The sequence below is a fragment of the Oncorhynchus mykiss genome, chromosome 6 (genome assembly GCF_013265735.2).
Source record: "Oncorhynchus mykiss isolate Arlee chromosome 6, USDA_OmykA_1.1, whole genome shotgun sequence".
NCBI classification, from domain to species: domain Eukaryota; kingdom Metazoa; phylum Chordata; class Actinopteri; order Salmoniformes; family Salmonidae; genus Oncorhynchus; species Oncorhynchus mykiss.
In genome coordinates, this window is record NC_048570.1 from 75,662,174 (window position 1) to 75,683,764 (window position 21,591).

At 47.0% G+C, this 21,591-nt stretch overlaps 1 protein-coding gene across 1 annotated transcript in view; it reads left to right on the forward strand.

The window, feature by feature from the left end:
• The first annotated feature begins 2,195 nt into the window (after positions 1-2,195).
• LOC110526967 (protein naked cuticle homolog 1-like) overlaps positions 2,196-21,591 on the forward strand; it is a 38,234-nt gene continuing 18,838 nt past the window's right edge. Inside the window, exons 1-3 of the mRNA XM_036980977.1 lie at positions 2,196-2,583; positions 2,710-2,742; positions 3,013-3,152. Of these exons, the coding sequence (XP_036836872.1) occupies positions 2,559-2,583; positions 2,710-2,742; positions 3,013-3,152 (198 nt within the window). The 5' untranslated portion in view covers positions 2,196-2,558. The remainder of the gene's footprint in view (positions 2,584-2,709; positions 2,743-3,012; positions 3,153-21,591) is intronic.

The window sequence follows — 21,591 nt, forward strand, 5'->3', positions numbered from 1 at the left end:
AGAGCAGCTCACAGATCACTGCACCTGTCCATAGCCCATCTGTAAATAGCCCATCCAAATACCTCATCCCCATACTGTATTTATTAATTGATCTTGCTCCTTTGCACACCAGTATCTCTACTTGCACATTCATCTTCTGCACATCTATCAATCCAGTGTTTAATTGCTATACTGTAATTACTTCGCCACCGTGGCCTATATATTGCCTTACCTCCCTTATCTTACCTCATTTGCACACACTGTATATAGACTTTTTCTACTCTATTATTGATTGTATGTTTGTTTACTCCATGTGTAACTCTGTGTTGTTGTATGTTTCGAACTGCTTTGCTTTTTCTTGGCCAGGTTGCAGTTGTAAATGAGAACTTGTTCTCAACTAGCCTACCTGGTTAAAAAAAGGTGAAATAAAAAAACATAAGTCAACAAATGAGAGGGCTGGGGAATGGGAGTGGAGCTAGGGGCTGCAGGGCCTGGGTTAACCTCTACATCACCAGAGGAATAGAGGAGGAGTAAGATAAGTGTAAGGCTAAAGGCTATAAGAACTGGCTGTCTAGTGCGTTCGGGAAACCGACATATGTTCCAAAACACCATAAAGTGTAGCATGATGACCAACAGGGATTGTCATTAGATCTACACTCTTGTAGCCTGAATTAATTGATGTGTCTTGCTGACAAATGCATATTTTTTGTGAAAACATAAGTTGGGAGTCCTGAAAAGGGGCTGAAATACGGGACTCAAATACAGCTGTATCTGTCCCGAGCTCATCTGCTGAAATACGGGACTCAAATACAGCTGTGTCTGTCCCGAGCTCATCTGCTGAAATACGGGACTCAAATACAGCTGTATCTGTCCCGAGCTCATCTGCTGAAATACGGGACTCAAATACAGCTGTGTCTGTCCCGAGCTCATCTGCTGAAATACGGGACTCAAATACAGCTGTGTCTGTCCAGAGCCCATCTGTGTGGGAAACTGTGAGGGCCCAGTTGAAACAATGTTGCAAGTTTGCTGGACCCAGTTGATACTGTTGCAAGTTTGCTGGACCCAGTTGATACTGTTTCAAGTTTGCTTGTGAAAGCTCAAGACAGACAGATAGGGGGAGTAGAAAGATGTGATTGAAAGAACCTGAACCAACTGCCACTTGTTTAAACCATAACATAGGTGTGGGGTGTTGATTTAATTTGGAATAAGCTTTTAATTTCATATTTACCACTGCATCAATACAACATTGCATTTTAAACAAGTAGGAGAGTGGTTAAATTAGAGACCCCCCAAAGTTAGACTTTAATTCGCACACTGTCCAGGCATGTGGGTTGGTGGTGCAGGTGGCTGCATGGCTTGGTAGATCTAAACTGCTGCAGGAGGCTGACCAGGCCTGTAAACTTAAACATAGCCTTGACTGTTATAGAGGCCCGGGATAATTAAGGGCCATTACACTTGGGCCACGTGGGACCCATCCTGTGAAATTGTGCACTTTTTTTGTTAAAGCAATATTTGTATTTTTTTTGTAAGACCTTGAACAAATTTCAAAGTTGTATGGGACTTCATGAGATTTTAAATGTAGCTAGTATTATATACATAAAAAATTGTGATGTGTCTCAAAACTGTGCTGTCAACAGGCTCATATAGTATTTTTGTGTTTTTTTTGTACTGACGAAGGCCATGCAGCCGAAACGCGTCTTTAAAAAAAAAACGTTGTTTCTATTGAACCATGCCATACTAATAAAGGCATTTTAATTAATTATATGAAGAGTGCCTTGGTCCTCCTTTCTTTTTGAGGCTCATATAGTATGTTGTAAAATGTCCGAAGGGCATTTATGGTTTATCAAATGTATGCCCCAAATGAGTTTGTCTTGTGTTTATTTTAGTTTTAAAACTGGGATCACAAAGTGTTCTATAAGTGCCATAAATATTATAAGTTGTATTCTATAAGCATTAGTTTGTGTTTATTCAGGACTCTCTCTCACAGTGTGAACTATGAAAAAAATGTGTAAACAAGTTATTATAGGTAGCAATTAATCCAACCGTTTGTATGATTCATAAAATATTATGTTTGCGTGTCTATCAATCAAATAACTGTTTTTATTCATTCTTTTGTATCGTCCTGCGAAATATCCTTTAAAGCGCTATTGCGCTGCTCTTCGACCACTGCGCCTACTTGGCTGGCTGGGAATGGTGGTAGTGGTGACGGGGGCTGCTGCATTGCTGCTCTTTTTATATTTGGAAACTCCGAAAGAATCTCAGCTGGCTTTCATGTGCCGCCTTCGTCCAATAAAACAGAAGAGGGCCTGCCTGCAAGTCGTCTAATCTTGGGCGAGGTGTCAATCATGTTCATTCAGCGGTTGAAGTGCGGGTTTTGGTAACCGCCTCCTTTACGCTTGGAAGCGAGACGAAGGGGGAGCTTTCTTCGGATCAAAGGCTGGTGTGGCGCTGTTGCCGTAGGATGTGCAGAGTGCAGCCTGCTGCTTTCTTTACGGACGCTTTTTGTATCGTCTGGATATCGCTGATTTCTGGATTATAAATACATTTGATGTTTTTCAATCCCAACTCAATGCAGAGAAATGGGTAAACTTCACTCGAAACATGGTAAGATATGATGTTTTACCGAAAAATGCCACCCCAAATCGTTGATTTGAATGCTCACTTGCGGTAATACTTTTGAGTAATGCCTATCTTTATGTTCTCTGTTTCTCTCGATATTGTCCCGAAAAGCTGCGATTTGTAAACCGAGGGAAAGTCCGGAGGGTGAGTAGCCCATAGGCCTACACTTAAGACAGGCTATACATTTGTTGTCTATATTTTATTATATTTGTTGAAAATATACGTTGTTAAAAGTATGTCCAGTCGATCATCCCATTTATCCATGCACCAATAATGACCGACTCGTTGACAACATCAGACGAAGTCAAGAAAATTTATGAAAAAAGCACAATGCTGAAGAAATATGTTACATTGTAACCTAACCGTAACATGTTGTTTACATTGCAATAACGCACCTTTTTATGTTGTTTTCAGGCGACAGTTTTGTAGTTAATGCCTGTTTGGCAAGGAAAGGAATTGACGATTGGCTCGTGAAACAGAAATACTATTGCACGGGTTCGCGGCTTGAGCAACAGGACTGTCACCACACGAATAAGTGCGGCTTGTCTACTCGGGTAAGTTTAAAAAAATAAATGTTTAAATCAATTATTATGATTTCAAAAACAAGATTGTTAATCTCAGTTTGGTGCTGATACAATGAAGCCTGGACGGTCCTAACTTTCTTAGCTTCCCTTTCGAGGCTTAGCCAAGGCTGCATTTATTTTTACTAGTCTAAAGTTTAACTGAGTTTATCGGTTGTTTCGAATTAAGTTCATTAAAAAAAATACAATGGTAGATTCTCAGTCACCTTATTGCAATACACCAATGGAACGATAATACCTGATAAATAGCCAACCAAATCTTCAGATGTTGCCTGCTTAATTTTTCTCAATTCTGCTTTTGACATAGACCTATTCAATGACATTCTCAATAAATGTTTCTTATTTCTATTTTTTTCTGTGCATCATGCAGAAGTTGAAAAGAGAACCAGAAATGTTGTAAAAAGAAAGTAGCAGTGTGTTTAGTTATAGGCTAGTTGAGGGAAAGTTATAGGCTAGACTAATAATCTCAATTAAAAAATGGTAAATTATTGATAATATAAAGCTGACATCACACGGATAGTTTGCATATGTATTGTTTTGTTTGTTTAGATAATCGTTATTTGCTTTGTTGGCTAGACAACATAGATAGACATTCTTGACTCTCATCCAGAAACATGGTAATGATTGAATGCAGTGGCACATTAGAAGTCTCATGCAGGTGTGGCAAGATAAAAGCTGCTTTTCAAAATTCAGTTTGCACAAACTTCTTCCTCTTCTTTACCTGTGATGTTCTTATCAGTGTGTTCATTTCATTCCATTGCAAACAGTTTGTAAGGATGTTGTGTGTTTTGTGATTCTGGAGAATAAAAGTGTGACATGTTAACACAATGACATGGCTGTTGACAGTACACACTTGGCCCCATATACATGATAGACCAAATATTTAAGAGGGAAAACTTTGTAGAATTGTGTTTAAACCTCTCTATTAACAAATATCTTTACCACAGCACTTTTCAATCTTTCAGCCATGTTTGTTTCAACATACAGTACAAAACCGCATATTCTGGTACAACTTTTTACAAAAGGAGCCCTGACTTGCGTCACACTGCTTGCGTTGGTAACTGTCTTATCATCAGACACTTTTGGTGCATGGGAACAAATGTCACACCACCAAGAACAGATGCTGCTAAAGTTTATACTCTAGGTAATAGATCACGGCTGAGTTGAAAGCATTGCAGTCTGACAGACCGGTGACAGGGCTGCATTGTAAGGCTAGGATAGAGGTGGTGGAGGTCATGTCTGTTTCAGATTTGTCATCCCGGTAAACACACAGTGGTTGTATCCCAAATGGCACCCGATATCCTATATAGTGCACTACTTTTAACCAGAGCCCTCTGGTCAAAAGTAGTGCACTATATAGGGAATAGGGTGCCATTTGGCACGTAACCTGTGTTGTTGTCGAGAGGAGAAATCCTTTTTTGGAAAAGCTTCAGAGGAGCCGGGTGTAAGCCTCTGGTTAGGGATGCTCACTTTTCAAAGGCAGCATTTTTGAGGATTGAGAGCTCATCAAAAAAATCCACCAGGACTTTTCCACTTCTCAGCTACTGAGCTCACTCAGCCCACTGGAACAGAGGGAAGCTAATGCACTCTGTCCAGCAAAGTGGCCATCATGTTGTGACCACAGACATACCACCATTAGGATGTTTACATGCTACATTTCGTGCTGCAGTTGCGTTCAATGAGAATCATGTCACACTATTTCATGGACATTGCATTTCTAGTGAGCTGCTCATGCTTGTGTGCATGAAAAGCCTTGTGTTAACTGAATGAGAGGTGTTCTAACCGTTTGCTGTTGTTTCTCTGGTTGGATTATCCCAAGCATGTATTACCTCAGCACTTTGAAGCTTTGGCAATGCACACAAAGCAATGTATCTAAACTGAATCTTTTATGTGATTGCATATGCCTCGTTTTGCATTGCTTCTTATGATTTATCATTATCATGTCATTATCATAAGGAAGTGACCGATAGCAGCGCATACCAGACCAGTCTGGTTCATTTCATTTAAATGTCTCTGGTATGAGGAAGACACAGGGATATGCTGGGGAGGAGCCAAGTCAAGGACTCCTTCAGGGAGTGACAATCATCACGCTGGCAAAATATCTTGATCAAAGTCCAACCTGTGTCTAAAGTACACAGTTGTTGTGAAGGTGAGAGGCTCTGTTAGCCCAGGGAGGTTGACGAGAAAAGCAGCGGGCTGAGATTTTTTTAACTTATGCCCAGTTTGTATTGACGTGCGAGTGATCAAGTGTAGCACTGAGTGCCGTGATGGGGTCAGCCTCAGGTCTGCTTGTTGCATGCACATGGTGTCAAAGCCACTAAGCCTGACATGCTGTCAGGCCTCTAATAAACATCTTCATATTGTAATCGGACCCTCCTTATGACATCATCATTGGGGTAGGAAGTGGTTCGGTGTTCTGTTCCGTGTAGTGTAGCAGCCCTCTGGGCACAGTTAGGGTATCCATGGGCCCTCTTCAGTTCAGCAGACTCACCAGAGGGCATTGTGGGATACATGTGAAAGGGTGGGATTGTTTTGTGGAGCTCTTTTTCATTCCCCAGATGGTGTGAAGTGATATTTGGCCAGGATGGAAAAGGAACCATGCTGAAAAAGTTGGATGGTTTTGAACAATTTGGGCTCGCAGAGTTTTCTGTTTTATAAATTATTTAATTCTATGTGCCTAATGGCTTTCACAGCGCTGCGGGAAAATTAATAGAATAAGACTAAATGTGTTCCTGACATCAATATTTATTTGGATGCTTTTCCCTTAGTTTTTTTCCCTTCAACAAAGTAGTCTTTCGAACCTGAATATTTCATTGTAAAGTTTTGAATATTTTGTTTGCTTGCTTTGACATGGCAGTTCATATGTTGTTTATTTAGGGACCATTTGGCATTGTAGATTTTTTTTATTTTTTAAACGGCTAAGTATGACAATGCTTGAAATTACATTATATTTTTTTAAATAGTGAGATATTTACTAGCATATGTCTTTATAAATTATCTATAACTTAACCTTATCATGAAGCATTAGCATTACATAACTTGACAGGAAGTTTGTGGAAGTTACTGCTTTCCATACGTCGTAGTAAATACCCTAACCCCATAGTATTGTCAAATGAAAAGGGGCTAAAACCTTAGCTAGGTGAGAATGCAATGCAAACAACCCTCTTAGCCTTTTAAAAGCAGCCCATGTTGTATAGGATACATATACTTTATAGGCCGTGTTCTTTTTGCCTCCCGGCTGAACTGGGGTCCCGGAGAATGTGGGTCAGATGGTGGCAGCAGCGGGGAGTCTGAGACTGGAATCCATTTGATCTGAAACCTCCCAAACTAAACTATCATATTCTTGAAAGGAGAGAGGGGATTACTGCCATAGCCTACCTCCATTAAAATGAAATGCCCATATATGGAACATGTTTGTTTTGTAGAGCTGATTATATTAGCACGGCTGTTATCATTGGTTAAGGTATATATGCATTGAGTTGTGTTATGTGGTAGGGGGAGAGATCGGAAGAGGAGAGACTCCAGAGTCAAGAGAACTTTTCTTGCATGTAGATTTAGTGCATATAGATGATTTTAACTCGTTCATATGTATTATTTGAAATCACAATGTAAGTTAACAGTTATTTTATGTGGAACTGAGCAGTAAGGACAGCTGGTATTGTCATGTGAAGTCCACAACAGGTGAGCTGGGTACATTTTCTCTCCAGACTATGGCCCTTTAAAGATAGAATCCACATTAGGGGAAACAGCGCCACTGTTTGCCCCAGCACCTTTGTTATTGTTTTTGTTTTGTTGACAAACGGAGGTGAGCAGCATCCAAATTAAATGAGCAGTTTGGGGGAAAAAATTGCAGTACTTAATCTGCAGTTCTATCGCGTGTGCAATAATGTCTGAGGGGGAAAAACTGTTTGTTCTTTGCAGTAACTTATTTGTTGTTGTGTTATCCCAAACAGATGTGTCAGTTTCACCACTAAGGATTCCAGCTTTAATTCTGACTCTAAGCACAGTTTGTTTTTTTACTATGCTGTTTTTATATCTCCCGTAACGTTTTGTAATTTAGATGATTAAGAAGTAGAGAAGTCAACAGTTTATGATTTGGCAGTTCCAATGCCTGTCTGGTCTGGTTTGTTGGGTCTTAACAAGTCTCTTAGCCCGGGTGTTGAAGGTCTCCTGCCCTCCCCGGTCTTCTCCTGTCCTCTTCAGGCAGTGTTATGAGTTGTACCCTAAGCCAGCGGTCTGTCTAGGGAATTTGCAATGTGCTGAAAGCAAATTGCAAAGAATTCATTTGATGATTTGTTAAGGCTTTTTCCCCCACACCCTTGCCAAGTAACTTTCCTCCTCCCTAAAGCCCCCTCCCCCATCTCACTCTCTCCTTTCCTATTTTCCCTCTCAGGCTCCATCTGTTTCTTGTGTTTACCCTGTGGCCTTGCCTGGTTGTTGCTGATGAAATTAGACTGCATTTGAAGTGGGCCAGGGAGGTGGATATATAGAGGCCCCCTCTTTGAGACCTAACCCTCTGTGTAGTAAAAGGAAGCCCCCAGTGATGCTACTGCTGGAGTCGCCAAACCCCTGCTCTGGGCTGACAATTCCAAAGCACATTTTCAAAACCTTCCATCTAAGGTTTAGGTCCTAAACCCATACAAAACTGGGACAATATATCTTAAGGTACATCTGACAACTAACAGCACTCCGAAATGAATCTCAGAGTAGAACTTCTGCCCAAATCCCTGTGTTTCTCACTGGGCGCCAGCGCTCTGATTTTTGAAGTAAAGCTTTTAAATGTGCTACCCTCAGCCTCTGAGTCTGATAAAATACATGGCAGTTCTGGGCTTCTTTTCTTACTTCTTCTCCTGTAGTGGTTTTTTATTGTCTTCACAAAAGCACAGGGTCCTTGTCTCAGCGCTGAATGCACCTTTCAAATGCAGACTCCTCTCTTCCTTTCTCGCTTTCTGTCCTCTCGCTTTCTGTCCTCTCGCTTTCTGTCCTCTCGCTTTCTGTCCTCTCTCTCTCGCTTTCTGTCGTCTCTCTCTCTCGCTTTCTGTCCTCTGCCCGTGCTGTTCCCACCAGCTGTCTCCCTGCGTGCTGTGAGTGACAGTGTGTCATATGCCCCTCTCCCACCAGGCCGTACCTCTCCACACCCCCTTGGTGTTGGCCTTTGGAAAGGCTGAGAGAAGTTTGGAGTTGTGGTCTATGAAAAGAAAGTGTTTGCCTTTGGGGAGAGGGCTAGGGAGTAGGGGTACATGCACCTGGCTCTGTGTTATTCCAATGAGAATAGAAGAGGGAAGAGGAAGTCTTCGGTTGTCGTTTACGTATCTGGGGGACTGGGAGGGAGAGGAGATGCAGGTGTCATTAATGTCACTTCCCCGATCGTGTGTCACAGATTATATATCTGGAGGAATTTCACCCTATGTGACAATGTGAAGCAGATAACCCTCATTGGGTGTTGTGAATGGGACTGCCAGAAATGGTTTTGGTGAAAGGAGGAGATGATAATGATATGCTAAATGAGGTAGAAATAATAATACACGATACACAGACATTAGAACTGTTGGCCCTGTTGTTTACAACTTTCTGTTGTGTGTTATGATACATCTCACATGGTTCATTTTAGGTTGAGTATCTTCAGAATATTGTTCCTTTGTCTCAGTTTATTGTTGGGTTCCATGTCTGTGTGATGTTTTGATCTGATTTTTTATATGTGTAAAAATAGTGATTGAGCATGTGAGTTATGGGGGTGTGCAGGGGGGACGGCATGAGACGTGTATGAGGATGCGCGTGTGTCTGGGATGGGCTGTCCGGATGCACTCAGGAGATCAAAGCAGTCCCTGGAATGTGCTCTGAATCCCCAGGTATTAGCAGCTGAGATTTGGGCTTAGTTTCTCCAAATATCTGCTCACTGTGGAGCTACAAATATCCCAGGATCAATTGTAAGTGTTTATCTTCTCCTCTCTGTTCTCTTATGATGCTTGACTTTCAGTAGGAGTTGTTTGTATGTTCAGTATGCCAATAGAGATACTTTTTTTAATGTAATTTTAACACTATGGACCACTGATAGATATTAGTGCTTTTTTCTCTTTGCCTTTTGGTTTGTGACAGAGTTTATAGTTTCCGGTTTTGAGATGGCTTTTCAAATTGATGTGTGTGCATATTAAGTATCAGTGAAAGGCCTAATTAGCAGATTAACCATCTAAATATAGAGCTAATCACGCTGACATCATCACGCTGAGATGCTCGCTTCTCTTTATCCTTTTGATGTGTGGATGCGTCAGACACAGAACAGATCTAGAAAGCAAATGTAGATGTAGGATCTTAATTTGAGCCAGTTTCCTACAGCAGGAAAATAATCCTGCAGAAAAATGAAATGTGGAATATAATTTTTTTTAAGGAGTTGATACATTTTTCATTAGGGATAATCAAGTCAAACTTTTTAGAAGCATTTTAAAAACTCAAATACACTACAAGTTTGCATTTCCTGCTTTGTAAAAGAGTGATCAAATTCAGATCCTACATATATCTATATCCCCATTTTTGTTTTACACTGGCTGATTGAAAAGGGATGCTCACAGAGAGTGTTGGTAGTAATGGATGTTATATGGGACAGGAAGACTTGGTAAAGATGGCGCGTGTGAGGCAGGAACATGTATAGGCTGAGTGGGAGAGAAGGAGAGGGGGAGATTGAGCGGGAAAGAAACTCCTGTAGTGGCGTTGGGTTCCGCTGAGCATTCCATGTGAAGCTCAGTGCCCGTTTTAATCACACACTTAAAAGGCTCTGCTGAAGTGGGCGTTTTTAAGCGTTTAAACCCTGAATAATTCTCTCGTTTGTTTATGTGGTCCCCCAGTGGGTTGCGCTCCGGCCCATGTAGTAAGCACTGAATAATTTGACTGAGCAGTCAAAGTTGCTGCATGTATACAGCTCTTATAAATAGGACAAGATCATCATCTGAATAAAACTGCAAACACACACAGTCAGTCAGGCACACACATAGACAGGCGCATACAGACACACAGTCAAGCACACACTCTCAAAATATTCATTTACTTGTTGATTTAGGATTAGTAACAGGCAAATGTAGAAGTAGACTAAATTGGTATGTTTTCATTAGTAGGATGACACCAATGATGGTCTCCAGTCTACAACTCTTGGAGTCGTTACTCTCTGCTTCAGACACAGGATGACCACTAGAATCCTGTGGTCACTTGAGTGACAGACTGAGATGGAACAGAGGAAGTGGGGCATAGATAAACATTAAACAGCTCTGAGACCATTGTGGCCTCCTCCTGACAGCCAGCGTGGGGGGTAGGCCCTTCCCATGGCGCCTGGGCCCTTCCCATGGCGCCTGGGCCCTTCCCATGGCGCCTGGGACCCAGGGTGTGTATTTGGGCCTGGATTGTCTGTTAGGGGATGTTTTCGGTCTGGGCTGGAGGGAGCTGGCATGGGTTAGAGGTGGCCTGGATTGTATGTTAGGGGATGTTTTCGGTCTGGGCTGGAGGGAGCTGGCATGGGTTAGAGGTGGCCTGGATTGTCTGTTAGGGGAATGTTTTTGGTTGAGAGAAACCCAAACACAGGACAGGAGCAGGGGGACCCAGCTGTAAAGGAAGGCCCTGCTCCCTGATGCTCTCCGGTGTGTTTATGCTCCACAGGTGCCTGAGTGAGGCCCAGAGAGGTGAGGACTTTACCCCACATCACAGCCTGTCACCGGGTCAGGACAACCAGGGAGGAGTCCCTGAAGGCCCATTTGACCTGGCTGTTAACCTTAAACCCATTACTCATGCTCAACACAGGCAGATGAACCTCAACCGGAAGAGTGCTTAACCAGAGATGGAGTTGGTCTGTGTGAACTCTGAATGGAACAATGTAAAGTGGCCACAGGTTGTCAAGCGTTTAACTGTGGCTACTGGTTTGTGGGGGTGCGTGGCTGGTTGGTTCTTCATCCATGGTCTCTGATTATATTGCCCAGATTTGTTTTTGTTGGTTTGTGTATGCATGTGGTGTATCTGTGTGGATGATGAGGGCAGCTGGGGGAATCTCCTGAGGGCTAATGACAGTGCTCAAGGGACAGGGATGAGTGTGTAGGAACATCCAGGGGCCTGAGCTGTAGGCCTCCCCACCAGGCAGATGTTAACACATGCCTCACTGTCTTGCCTCTGCTACCCCATTTCAACTCTAATAGCACAACTGTAATTACTAAACACTGTAACATCTATGGGTCATTTCTGCTCCAGAAGCTTGTGTTCTTCTAGCTTAAGTGTACCCAGCCATTGGACTGTGATGGGCCTAGCTTAAGTGTACCCAGCCATTGGACTGTGATGGGCCTAGCTTAAGTGTACCTAGCCTTTGGACTGTGGTGGGCCTAGCTTAAGTGTACCCAGCCATTGGACTGTGATGGGCCTAGCTTAAGTGTACCCAGCCATTGGACTGTGGTGGGCCTAGCTTAAGTGTACCCAGCCATTGGACTGTGGTGGGCCTAGCTTAGGTGTTCCCAGACATTGGACTGTGGTGGGTCTAGCTTAGGTGTTCCCGGACATTGGAATGTGGTGGGTCTAGCTTAGGTGTTCCCAGACATTGGACTGTGGTGGGCCTAGCTTAAGTGTACCCAGCCATTAGACTGTGGTGGGTCTAGCTTAAGTGTTCCCAGCCATTGGACTGTGGTGGGTCTAGCTTAGGTGTTCCCAGACATTGGACTGTGGTGGGTCTAGCTTAAGTGTTCCCAGCCATTGGACTGTGGTGGGCCTAGCTTAAGTTGTATCCCTCTCTGAGGTACACCTGGGGCAGATGAAAATACTGTTTCAAATGCAGTGTGTCGTTCACCTCCTCCTTCTGAGTGAGCTATCTATGTGAAACGGTTCTGCTTTAACTTTCTGCTGCAGTATCAGTGGAACCTCACAGATTTTGAAATCTGTGAGTGAAATACAGGGGTTGCCTGAAGGGGGTGGAAGTGGAACAAACTGACGGTGCCGATTCATATTTGATGCTTCAAAGCCAATCCGCCTGTAGGCCGTCGGTGTGATACTTTCACTTGAGATTATGAAGCCACTGCTAATGCTACACATTTCCCAAGATCTTTGAAACCAACAAAAGTGAGAGGTTCAATGACAGTTCTGGATTCTGTGAGTGGGGTGCTCAGAGATTTGTTTTGTTCCTTCCTGTTTGAGTGCCCGTTTCCTGATTGGTTTGTCACTGTGTGCTTGCAGGGGATTCAGTCAAGCACGAGCGTGAACAACATGCTCCACCAAAGTTCATTATCATGACTGACAGCTAACCCTGACCACTAGTTCTGGTTAGAGCTATGAATAGAAACCCTTAAACCTGCCACTGGCACCAGAGTGCTCTCTGGAGTTGGAAGTGCTTATTTCTGCCCCTGTGTTTATTTGCTAAGTTGAGAAGTTGTCTGTAATTAGAAATAATGTTTGTGTAAAGTTTTTAAAGTTCAACATGTGAGAGATGGGTTTTTACGTAGTTACACATGACGTGGACTTGGGAGGGTGTCTGTAATTAGAAATAATGTTTGTGTAAAGTTTAAAGCTCAACATGAGAGAGTTACATATGACGTGGACTTGGGAGGGTGTCTGTCTGGACTGGGCTGAAAAAGTCCTCATATAAAGTCCTCTAATAAAGTCTGTGTGCTCTAAGGTGTGGTGACTCTGTCTTCCAGGTCTCTGGGTTCCTTCTCATGTCAACCTTAGAAAGTGTTCACCTAAACCTCAACCCACCTTTGTCCTAGGTTTAAAAACTAGACACCGCTATCTGGAAGTGGCTGTGAATGGTCCCTTTAGATAATGGCTTGGGACATTGAAAGAAGGGCAGTCAGAGCAGATGTAGGCCCAGATGTCATTTCCTGACAAGGTAGAGAACAGAGGTGTGTTTAGCTGGATATCTCCCCAGTGCTCTGTCTGTGGTGAGAGGCTGAAGTGCCTGTCACTTTCTACTTCCCTTGAGGGCTGTAGACCCCCTCCCTCCCTCCCTCCCACATTCTGAACCTGCGTCTGAACCCACACATACCCCTACAGCACCGCCTCCTAAACCAACTCATGATACTTCAACTAATTACCCAGACTTCCTAGACACACTGTGTCAAGCCCTCTGGAACGCATACAGCTCTCACTCTCTGCTGCTGCTTGGCAGTATAGCTAGATGGTTCCAAAGAGCTCCATCATTTCCTGTGTGGAGATGAGAGGTATGTGATTGCAGTTTTATCCCCCAAACGACCTTCAAACAGAGATGAGGTGTAACACTGTCTCTGCTGCCTATACTGCTCCTCTCCCCTCATCTCTTCCATTCTTAAGAAATGTACTCCACTTCACTCTGCATTCAAAGACAAGGGCCATAACATAGTGATTTGCTACTCTTGGCAGACTGGGCCACCTGTAAATCAAGGCCAAGTGACAAGCAGTCTCCATTCCTTTCCAATCCTGGCTCCCCCTGGGAATGGAGGCTTTCTCCCAGAGGGTTCATCATGGCTGGGCTGGCTGGCGGAGAATGTGTTCGAGAGAGTGAAGAACAAACACCATTGTAAATACAACCCATATTTATGTTTATTTATTTTCCCTTTTGTACTATTTGCACATCGTTACAACACTGTACGTATGACATTTGAATTGTCTCTGATCCTTTGAAACGTTTGTGTAATGTTTACTGTTCATCTATTTCACATGCTTTGGCAATGTAAACATATGTTTCCCATGCCAATAAAGCCCATTGAATTGAGAGCGAGAGAGCAGTCCACCTGGAGTTCATATGGTCTATCTACTGTATCTCCATGAACACCTTCTCTGCTGCTGGGCTGGGGGGAACCAACTGCAGAATAACATGAGCTTTAAAGACCCTTGATCAAGCAGCCATTTTCTCCTCTCTATGAGACACTCGTTTGATAAACAGCCTGATAAAAGCTAATTGCTGTGGTTACATATTTTTCAAAGCCCTAATAAATACCTTGCTTTATGCCTTGAGAAACAGGCAGGTTACAGTGGTGTGTGTTGCTGAAGGGGTTAGCAAGCTAGCAGAGCTGTAAAAGATTATCTTTGCAGGTGTAAAGGTTTTGTAAATGGGTTATTAAAGCGTTGGCTAACTTCACACATGAACCACAAAGAGGGAAGGAGGGAGATTAGCTCAAATCAGCATGTTTCTGAAGTACAGAAATGAGGGCTGTAAATCTCCACTAATATTCTACTGAGCCTTTTAGGGGGAAGCCTTTGATGAGGTAATGTGACCAGCAATGTTAATCTGACTTGGTGAAAATGAATGATGGGCAGGTTGTGTACAATCAGACTATAAAAGCCAGAGCCAGTCATTAGGGGAGGAGTCTTCTGGGGGGCTGTCAACAGAGCTGCATTCATGTAGACGGGCACACATGCAAGCAAGCACGCCAATGCTCATGCACACAATTTTCTCTCTCCAGGCCCATGAGTGAAATCTGGGATCCAAAGGCATCACATTTGGCTATGTTATGCAGTTGGTCTGCACAGACACACCAAATGTCACTAAACATACCAGCATGAATCCATGAGGTTGGACACCACAGCTCCTCCAATCACAACTTTTTCCCCCTTCCCAGTGTTGAGAGAGGAGCGAGCTGTCTGTGTGACCTGTCCAGTTAACTAGAGATAAGATGGTAAGCCTGCTGGCATGCATCCTTCCAGGCCCCTCCACCTCTCCTATCCAGCCCAGCGTAGCCATCACCGAGCCCTGGTGCTGCTCACTGCATACCATACGCACCATAAGGCAGCTTCCTCCAACCTGACTGGCTGACTGACTGCTGACGAATCCCCAGCCTGTGGCAATAATTTCCTTCCTGGGTCACAGGCAGGAAGGGAAGACAAGTGGGTGTGCTGTGAGTAAGCAGTGTCGGGCATGGGGCCGCAGAGTCTGCACCGTAACCTCGCCGACTGCAATGAAGGTGCCTGGTCCACTCTGCTCCTTCAGAAGTGTCCAATTAGCCACCGTCATCCTCGGACCGTCTAGCATGGCGTTTCAAACGGGCGACCTGGTGTTCAGTCAGTGAGTTGTAATGGTCCAGTTAGAGTTCAAGGAAACATTCTTTGTTTCCTTGAGGGTTTTATCTGATCAGACTGAACTTGGCTCACAAGTTGAAAAGGACCTCAAGATCAAACCTCGGATTGCCTTGACATGCTTTGATATCAGCAAAAACGTTCAGTTGTGTATCAAATAGCATTGTAAAAGAAAACAGATATCTCTTTTCTTGGCATGTCAAACGGCCTCTCCTCTGCTTTTATGCAGTTATGCATAATAAAGATCTATGATGTTGGAGTCCGTCCAAGTATCTATGATTTTGGAGGGAACCCAAGAAATACCTCAAAGTATCATCAGATGTTTTGGCCCGAGAGGATAGGCTCTTCACAGTTGAACAACAACAGAACAGGTCTCTCTGGTTCTGGCTCATAGTTCTACATGCAGACACCTACATTATGTTTAGTCAACACACACACATGCACACAGAGATGGCTGTTCTAACAGATGTGTTGCACAATAATTGTCTGTCTGCTTTCTCCTCCCTGGTAGATGTGTCTTTGTCTCCTGCCAGGTTCGCTACGGTATATGATTATCTGAGTTCTTAATTTCAGGTGTGCAAACCGATCCTTTTCGAAGCCATGCTTAGAGGCAGTGCTCTGTTCACTACCTCACAACAACACTTTCTATCTTGGAACCATTTCAAAACGTTGTGTTTTGTCGGTACTTGCCGCCCAGTCTGACTGTTAAATGTCGGGTAGAGACAAGTGAGGAGGAGGAGCGGTTCACATTGGGTCGTGTTCATTATGGCAGCAGAAAACACAAATTTGCATTTATTATAGGACAAGTCCATGTAGTTCAACCCCATTTGACTCAGTTTTCAACCTAGTTCGAATCTGGTGTCTGATGCCCTCTGTTTTTCCAAACAGTACCACACAATTAAAAGGGTCACTGCACTTTTTAACTCTGATCCAGATCCCCCTTCTCAAGGATATAGTCACAGCACCAGACCCAAACCTTTGAACCAGCCTCCACAGTGTATCAGCTTACTCTGTTGGGGGCGGAGAGGGGAGGGGCATTTCCTCTCCAGGTCCTGCTTCTGTAACACTACACCTTAAGCTCATGTGCAGCCCTAAAACCAATATACGTTTTGTTGTTTTAGTTCGGCAATGTCTTGGCTTTAAAAACAAGCATTTTTAGTTGATTTCTTTCATTTATGAATTTAATTTATATATTTCAGATGTTCGCAATGGTGTGTTTTTCTTTAGGTTATTCATAACCCTGTCTTGACTCTGACATGTGGCCATGGCTGAGAGGAGCTTAGTTTCTGTAGACCGATATCACCCGGACAATTTTTACACTTAAAACCCCTTTCCTTTTTTAAAACCTGGGCTCCCAAATGGTGCAGCAGTCTAAGGCACTGCATCCCAGTGCTAGAGGTGTCACTACAGACACCCTGGTTCATATTCAGGCTGTATCACAACCGGCCGTGATTTAGAGTCCCATAGGGCGGCTCACAATTTGCCCAGCGTCGTTTGGGTTTGGCTGGTGTAGGCCATCATTGTAAATAAGAATTTGTTCTTAACTGACTTGCATAATTAAATAAAGGTTACATTTCCTCTTGGTTTTGGGTGAGGCCTATGGGCTGTGATCCTCTGTGTCTCTCTGTCAAAAGGACCAAGCAGGCCGAACTGACAGACAACCAGAACGATATGGCTACCAACCATTCCCTCGTTCTCCCCTCTCTCGTCTTCCTCGCTCTGTTTTTCTTCCTCACTCTGTTGTCTTCCTCACGTTCCCTAAATGGCCTTCCATGTGTTGTTTCCCTCCCTGCTCGGCATCGTGGGCCTGTCTTGCTCCAGTCTAAATGTCAGACCTGAAGGTGTTCTCCAGTTCCAGCACTGCCTGGGAGAGCAGAGCAGAGAGCAGCGTGAGGCTCCCAACCCAACGCTTCACTCTCATAATGAGATTTTTCCTGGGTTTTGAAGGATTGCCAGTAACTAGTAACACTGCTCCCGAGGCCTCCGGCTTGCCTCCACCTAACCCTGCGCCCTGGCTGGCTGGTTGGCTGGCGCACGATCAGGGGGAGCTGTCGTCGGCCGCCCGCTTAAATTGTCAGCCGCCTGTGTTGGGTGGAGGCAGACAGCGTTGAGACCAGGACCTTGTAGGACTTTCCACAAACCTACACTTACACACGTAAACACACATGGTAGTTACACACGCACTCATACACTGAATGCGCTCACAACCACACGGTCACACACAAACAAACACACACGCACATGCAATTACACACGCACTTATGCACACACACACAGTCTGTCTGTGAACACAGTGCCTGGGTAAGGCTGGCGGGCCCCCATGGCAACCTCATGCCATAACTTGCCAAACTTCAGTCAGTCTATGATTTGCTCTTCACCCCAGCAGTCAGTGGTTCCTTGGCTCTCTTGGCTCACTTAAACTCTCAATATAACCAATGTTATTTCTTAAATATTATTATTTGTAAATACGCAAATCTGGGTTTTCCTTTATTTTCCCTTTTTCAAATCCATATTAATGTGTCTCATTGACGTGGGTCGGCCATTTTGATTCAAAGGCCAAATCAAACAACCCTAGTAGACGGAGCGGGCAGCCTGTCCAGTACTGATGAAGCTAGCTGGGATGCTGTAATGCAGCATAGTCACACTGTGTTCCTGTCTTATGCTGCTCTAGGAATAAATCACTTTCTGTGAAGGGGCTTTAACAACTTTAAAACACACTGGGGCCATACAATCCTCCATCCTCCAAGCCCAGAAGAGAAAATGCTCTGAAGGGTCTGGCTCCTGTTGAAAGCAAAATGCTTTAAACTTTGGATTCCACAGAACATTAAACATCATGTCTGGAAAATTGTTTTTGGTTGTCCCAAGCATTGGAGGAAAGAGGCTTGTTCATTTTGCTTACAGCGTTTCATGATGCTCTGGAGTAGCGCCCAAATACGTTCTGCAGAGCTGGGAAAGTGACACTTCACTGTAGTCTTCGTAAAACCTTCATAAACACTCCATAACACCAGTCGTGAACACACAGAAAAAAAGCCAAAAGACCTTTTACACGTACAGTCTCGCGCAATGTTCATCATCTGAGCAATTCATTCTCCTCGACTATTTCTCAAATGAGCAGCTGGGCCTTCACTTTTTTTGTTTTGTATAGAGTTAGACCAGTGAAGCACATTTGATTAGCATATATAGTATGGAAGACGGTTACTGAAGGTATGAAAGATACAGGAAGAGGCAGTGTTCATTGAGATCTACTTGAGATGATCAAAGTGGTGCAGCTCTTGGCCTTGTCCCTGACTCTGTTTGCCTTAAGCTGCACTCCTATTGTGACCCTTGACCCCACATAGGTCACCAGACAGGCCTGTGATTGGCTCATTGGCCTGAGACGACAGGTCAAGATGGATGGCTCTTTTAAGGTCAGCTGATTACCATGCTTAGCCAGTGGAAAACACGGTCATTGAAGATAAAGAATAAAGGTTGGATGAACAAAAGATGCAATCACTGAAAAACATTTTAAGAATAGAATAAATTCTTCTTTGGTAACGTCACTTGTGTGTTGAAGCCCACATTGGCCCTGAAGCTGAGAGGATGAAACAACTTTGAAATGTGAATTAAAAAAAATCAGTAAGCATCCTGTGTGAAATCTATCGAGCCAGCCAAGAATCCACCAATGAACAAAAACAAGTCCTAAACCTTTTTTAGAACCCCCTTAAAGAGGACAGAGGTCACTAGTCAGTATCCCCATTCCCTAATCCTCAAACATGGGAGCTGTGGGGTCCCTATGAGCTCCCCAGGAAGAAAAGAGCAGTCAGTCCCACAGAGAGGGGTGCGGGCCTGAGGGGTGCGGGTCTGGGCCAGGTCCTCCATTGATCTAAATGGAGATGCTGAGGTGGCAGGGAGGGGCTGAAGACAATGGAGTGCTCAGTGTGTCACCACCAGAGTCAGAAGTGAGGTTCAGGGGATTAAACTTAATTTTCATAGCGCTGAATAAAGCTGGTCCAGCCCTCTGCCTGCCTGGTGAGGAGGCGAGGACCTGAGCCTCACTGAAAGTGTTATTGTAGCTCCATTAAAGCCTGCTGACTGGACCACAACAGGCCCTGGAGCTGCTGGACAAAGAGAGTGGCCTTATTGTTCCTTTGGGACAAGGACATGAAAGAAAGAACGAGAGACATTGTCACTTCACTGCCAGGACCAGAGGAGTTTAAACATTTTGAGTGTTTGTCGAATTGCCCAGTTCTCCGAACGGCACATTCTAAAAAGTAGGAGAGAAAATAAACTTCAAATGATTCTTTCTGCCTAGTTCTGTTTGTTTCTCTTATCATATTCCTCCTGCCATTTAGCGGTCAGGTCTTTTGATGGGGCGAGGGAGTGGGAGGGAGATGTGGGGGGGAGGGAGATGTGGGAGGGAGACTAGGGAGACGTGGGGGGGAGGGAGATGTGGGAGGGAGACGAGGGAGACGTGGGGGGGAGGGAGACGTGGGGGGGAGGGAGACGTGGGGGGGAGGGAGACGAGGGAGACGTGGGGGGGAGGGAGACGTGGGGGGGGGGGAGACGTGGGAGGGAGACGAGGGAGACGTGGGGGGGAGGGAGACGTGGGGGGGAGGGAGGCGAGGGAGACGTGGGGGGGAGGGAGGCGAGGGAGACGTGGGGGGGAGGGAGGCGAGGGAGACGTGGGGGGGGGGAGGGAGGCGAGGGAGACGTGGGGGGGGGAGGGAGGCGAGGGAGACGTGGGGGGGGGAGGGAGGCGAGGGAGACGTGGGGGGGGGGAGGGAGGCGAGGGAGACGTGGGGGGGGGAGGGAGGCGAGGGAGACGTGGGGGGGGGAGGGAGGCGAGGGAGACGTGGGGGGGGGAGGGAGGCGAGGGAGACGTGGGGGGGGGGGAGGGAGGCGAGGGAGACGTGGGGGGGGGGGAGGGAGGCGAGGGAGACGTGGGGGGGGGGGAGGGAGGCGAGGGAGACGTGGGGGGGGGGGAGGGAGGCGAGGGAGACGTGGGGGGGGGGGAGGGAGACGTGGGGGGGGGGAGGGAGACGTGGGGGGGGGAGGGAGGCGAGGGAGACGTGGGGGGGAGGGAGACGTGGGAGGGAGACGAGGGAGACGTGGGGGGGGAGGGAGACGTGGGGGGGAGGGAGACGTGGCGTGGGGGGAGGGAGGCGAGGGAGACGTGGGGGGGAGGGAGGCGAGGGAGACGTGGGGGGGAGGGAGGCGAGGGAGACGTGGGGGGGAGGGAGGCGAGGGAGACGTGGGGGGGGAGGGAGGCGAGGGAGACGTGGGGGGGGAGGGAGGCGAGGGAGACGTGTGGGGGGGGAGGGAGGCGAGGGAGACGTGTGGGGGGGAGGGAGGCGAGGGAGACGTGTGGGGGGGGAGGGAGGCGAGGGAGACGTGTGGGGGGGAGGGAGGCGAGGGAGACGTGTGGGGGGGAGGGAGGCGAGGGAGACGTGTGGGGGGGAGGGAGGCGAGGGAGACGTGTGGGGGGGAGGGAGGCGAGGGAGACGTGTGGGGGGGAGGGAGGCGAGGGAGACGTGTGGGGGGGAGGGAGGCGAGGGAGACGTGTGGGGGGGAGGGAGGCGAGGGAGACGTGTGGGGGGGAGGGAGGCGAGGGAGACGTGTGGGGGGGAGGGAGGCGAGGGAGACGTGTGGGGGGGAGGGAGGCGAGGGAGACGTGTGGGGGGGAGGGAGGCGAGGGAGACGTGTGGGGGGGAGGGAGGCGAGGGAGACGTGTGGGGGGGAGGGAGGCGAGGGAGACGTGGGGGGGGGAGGGAGGCGAGGGAGACGTGGGGGGGGAGGGAGGCGAGGGAGACGTGGGGGGGGAGGGAGGCGAGGGAGACGTGGGGGGGGAGGGAGGCGAGGGAGACGTGGGGGGGGAGGGAGGCGAGGGAGACGTGGGGGGGGGAGGGAGGCGAGGGAGACGTGGGGGGGGGAGGGAGGCGAGGGAGACGTGGGGGGGGAGGGAGGCGAGGGAGACGTGGGGGGGAGGGAGGCGAGGGAGACGTGGGGGGGAGGGAGGCGAGGGAGACGTGGGGGGGGAGGGAGGCGAGGGAGACGTGTGGGGGGGGAGGGAGGCGAGGGAGACGTGGGGGGGGAGGGAGGCGAGGGAGACGTGTGGGGGGGGAGGGAGGCGAGGGAGACGTGTGGGGGGGAGGGAGGCGAGGGAGACGTGTGGGGGGGAGGGAGGCGAGGGAGACGTGTGGGGGGGAGGGAGGCGAGGGAGACGTGTGGGGGGGAGGGAGGCGAGGGAGACGTGTGGGGGGGAGGGAGGCGAGGGAGACGTGTGGGGGGGAGGGAGGCGAGGGAGACGTGGGGGGGAGGGAGGCGAGGGAGACGTGGGGGGGAGGGAGGCGAGGGAGACGTGGGGGGGAGGGAGGCGAGGGAGACGTGGGGGGGGAGGGAGGCGAGGGAGACGTGGGGGGGGAGGGAG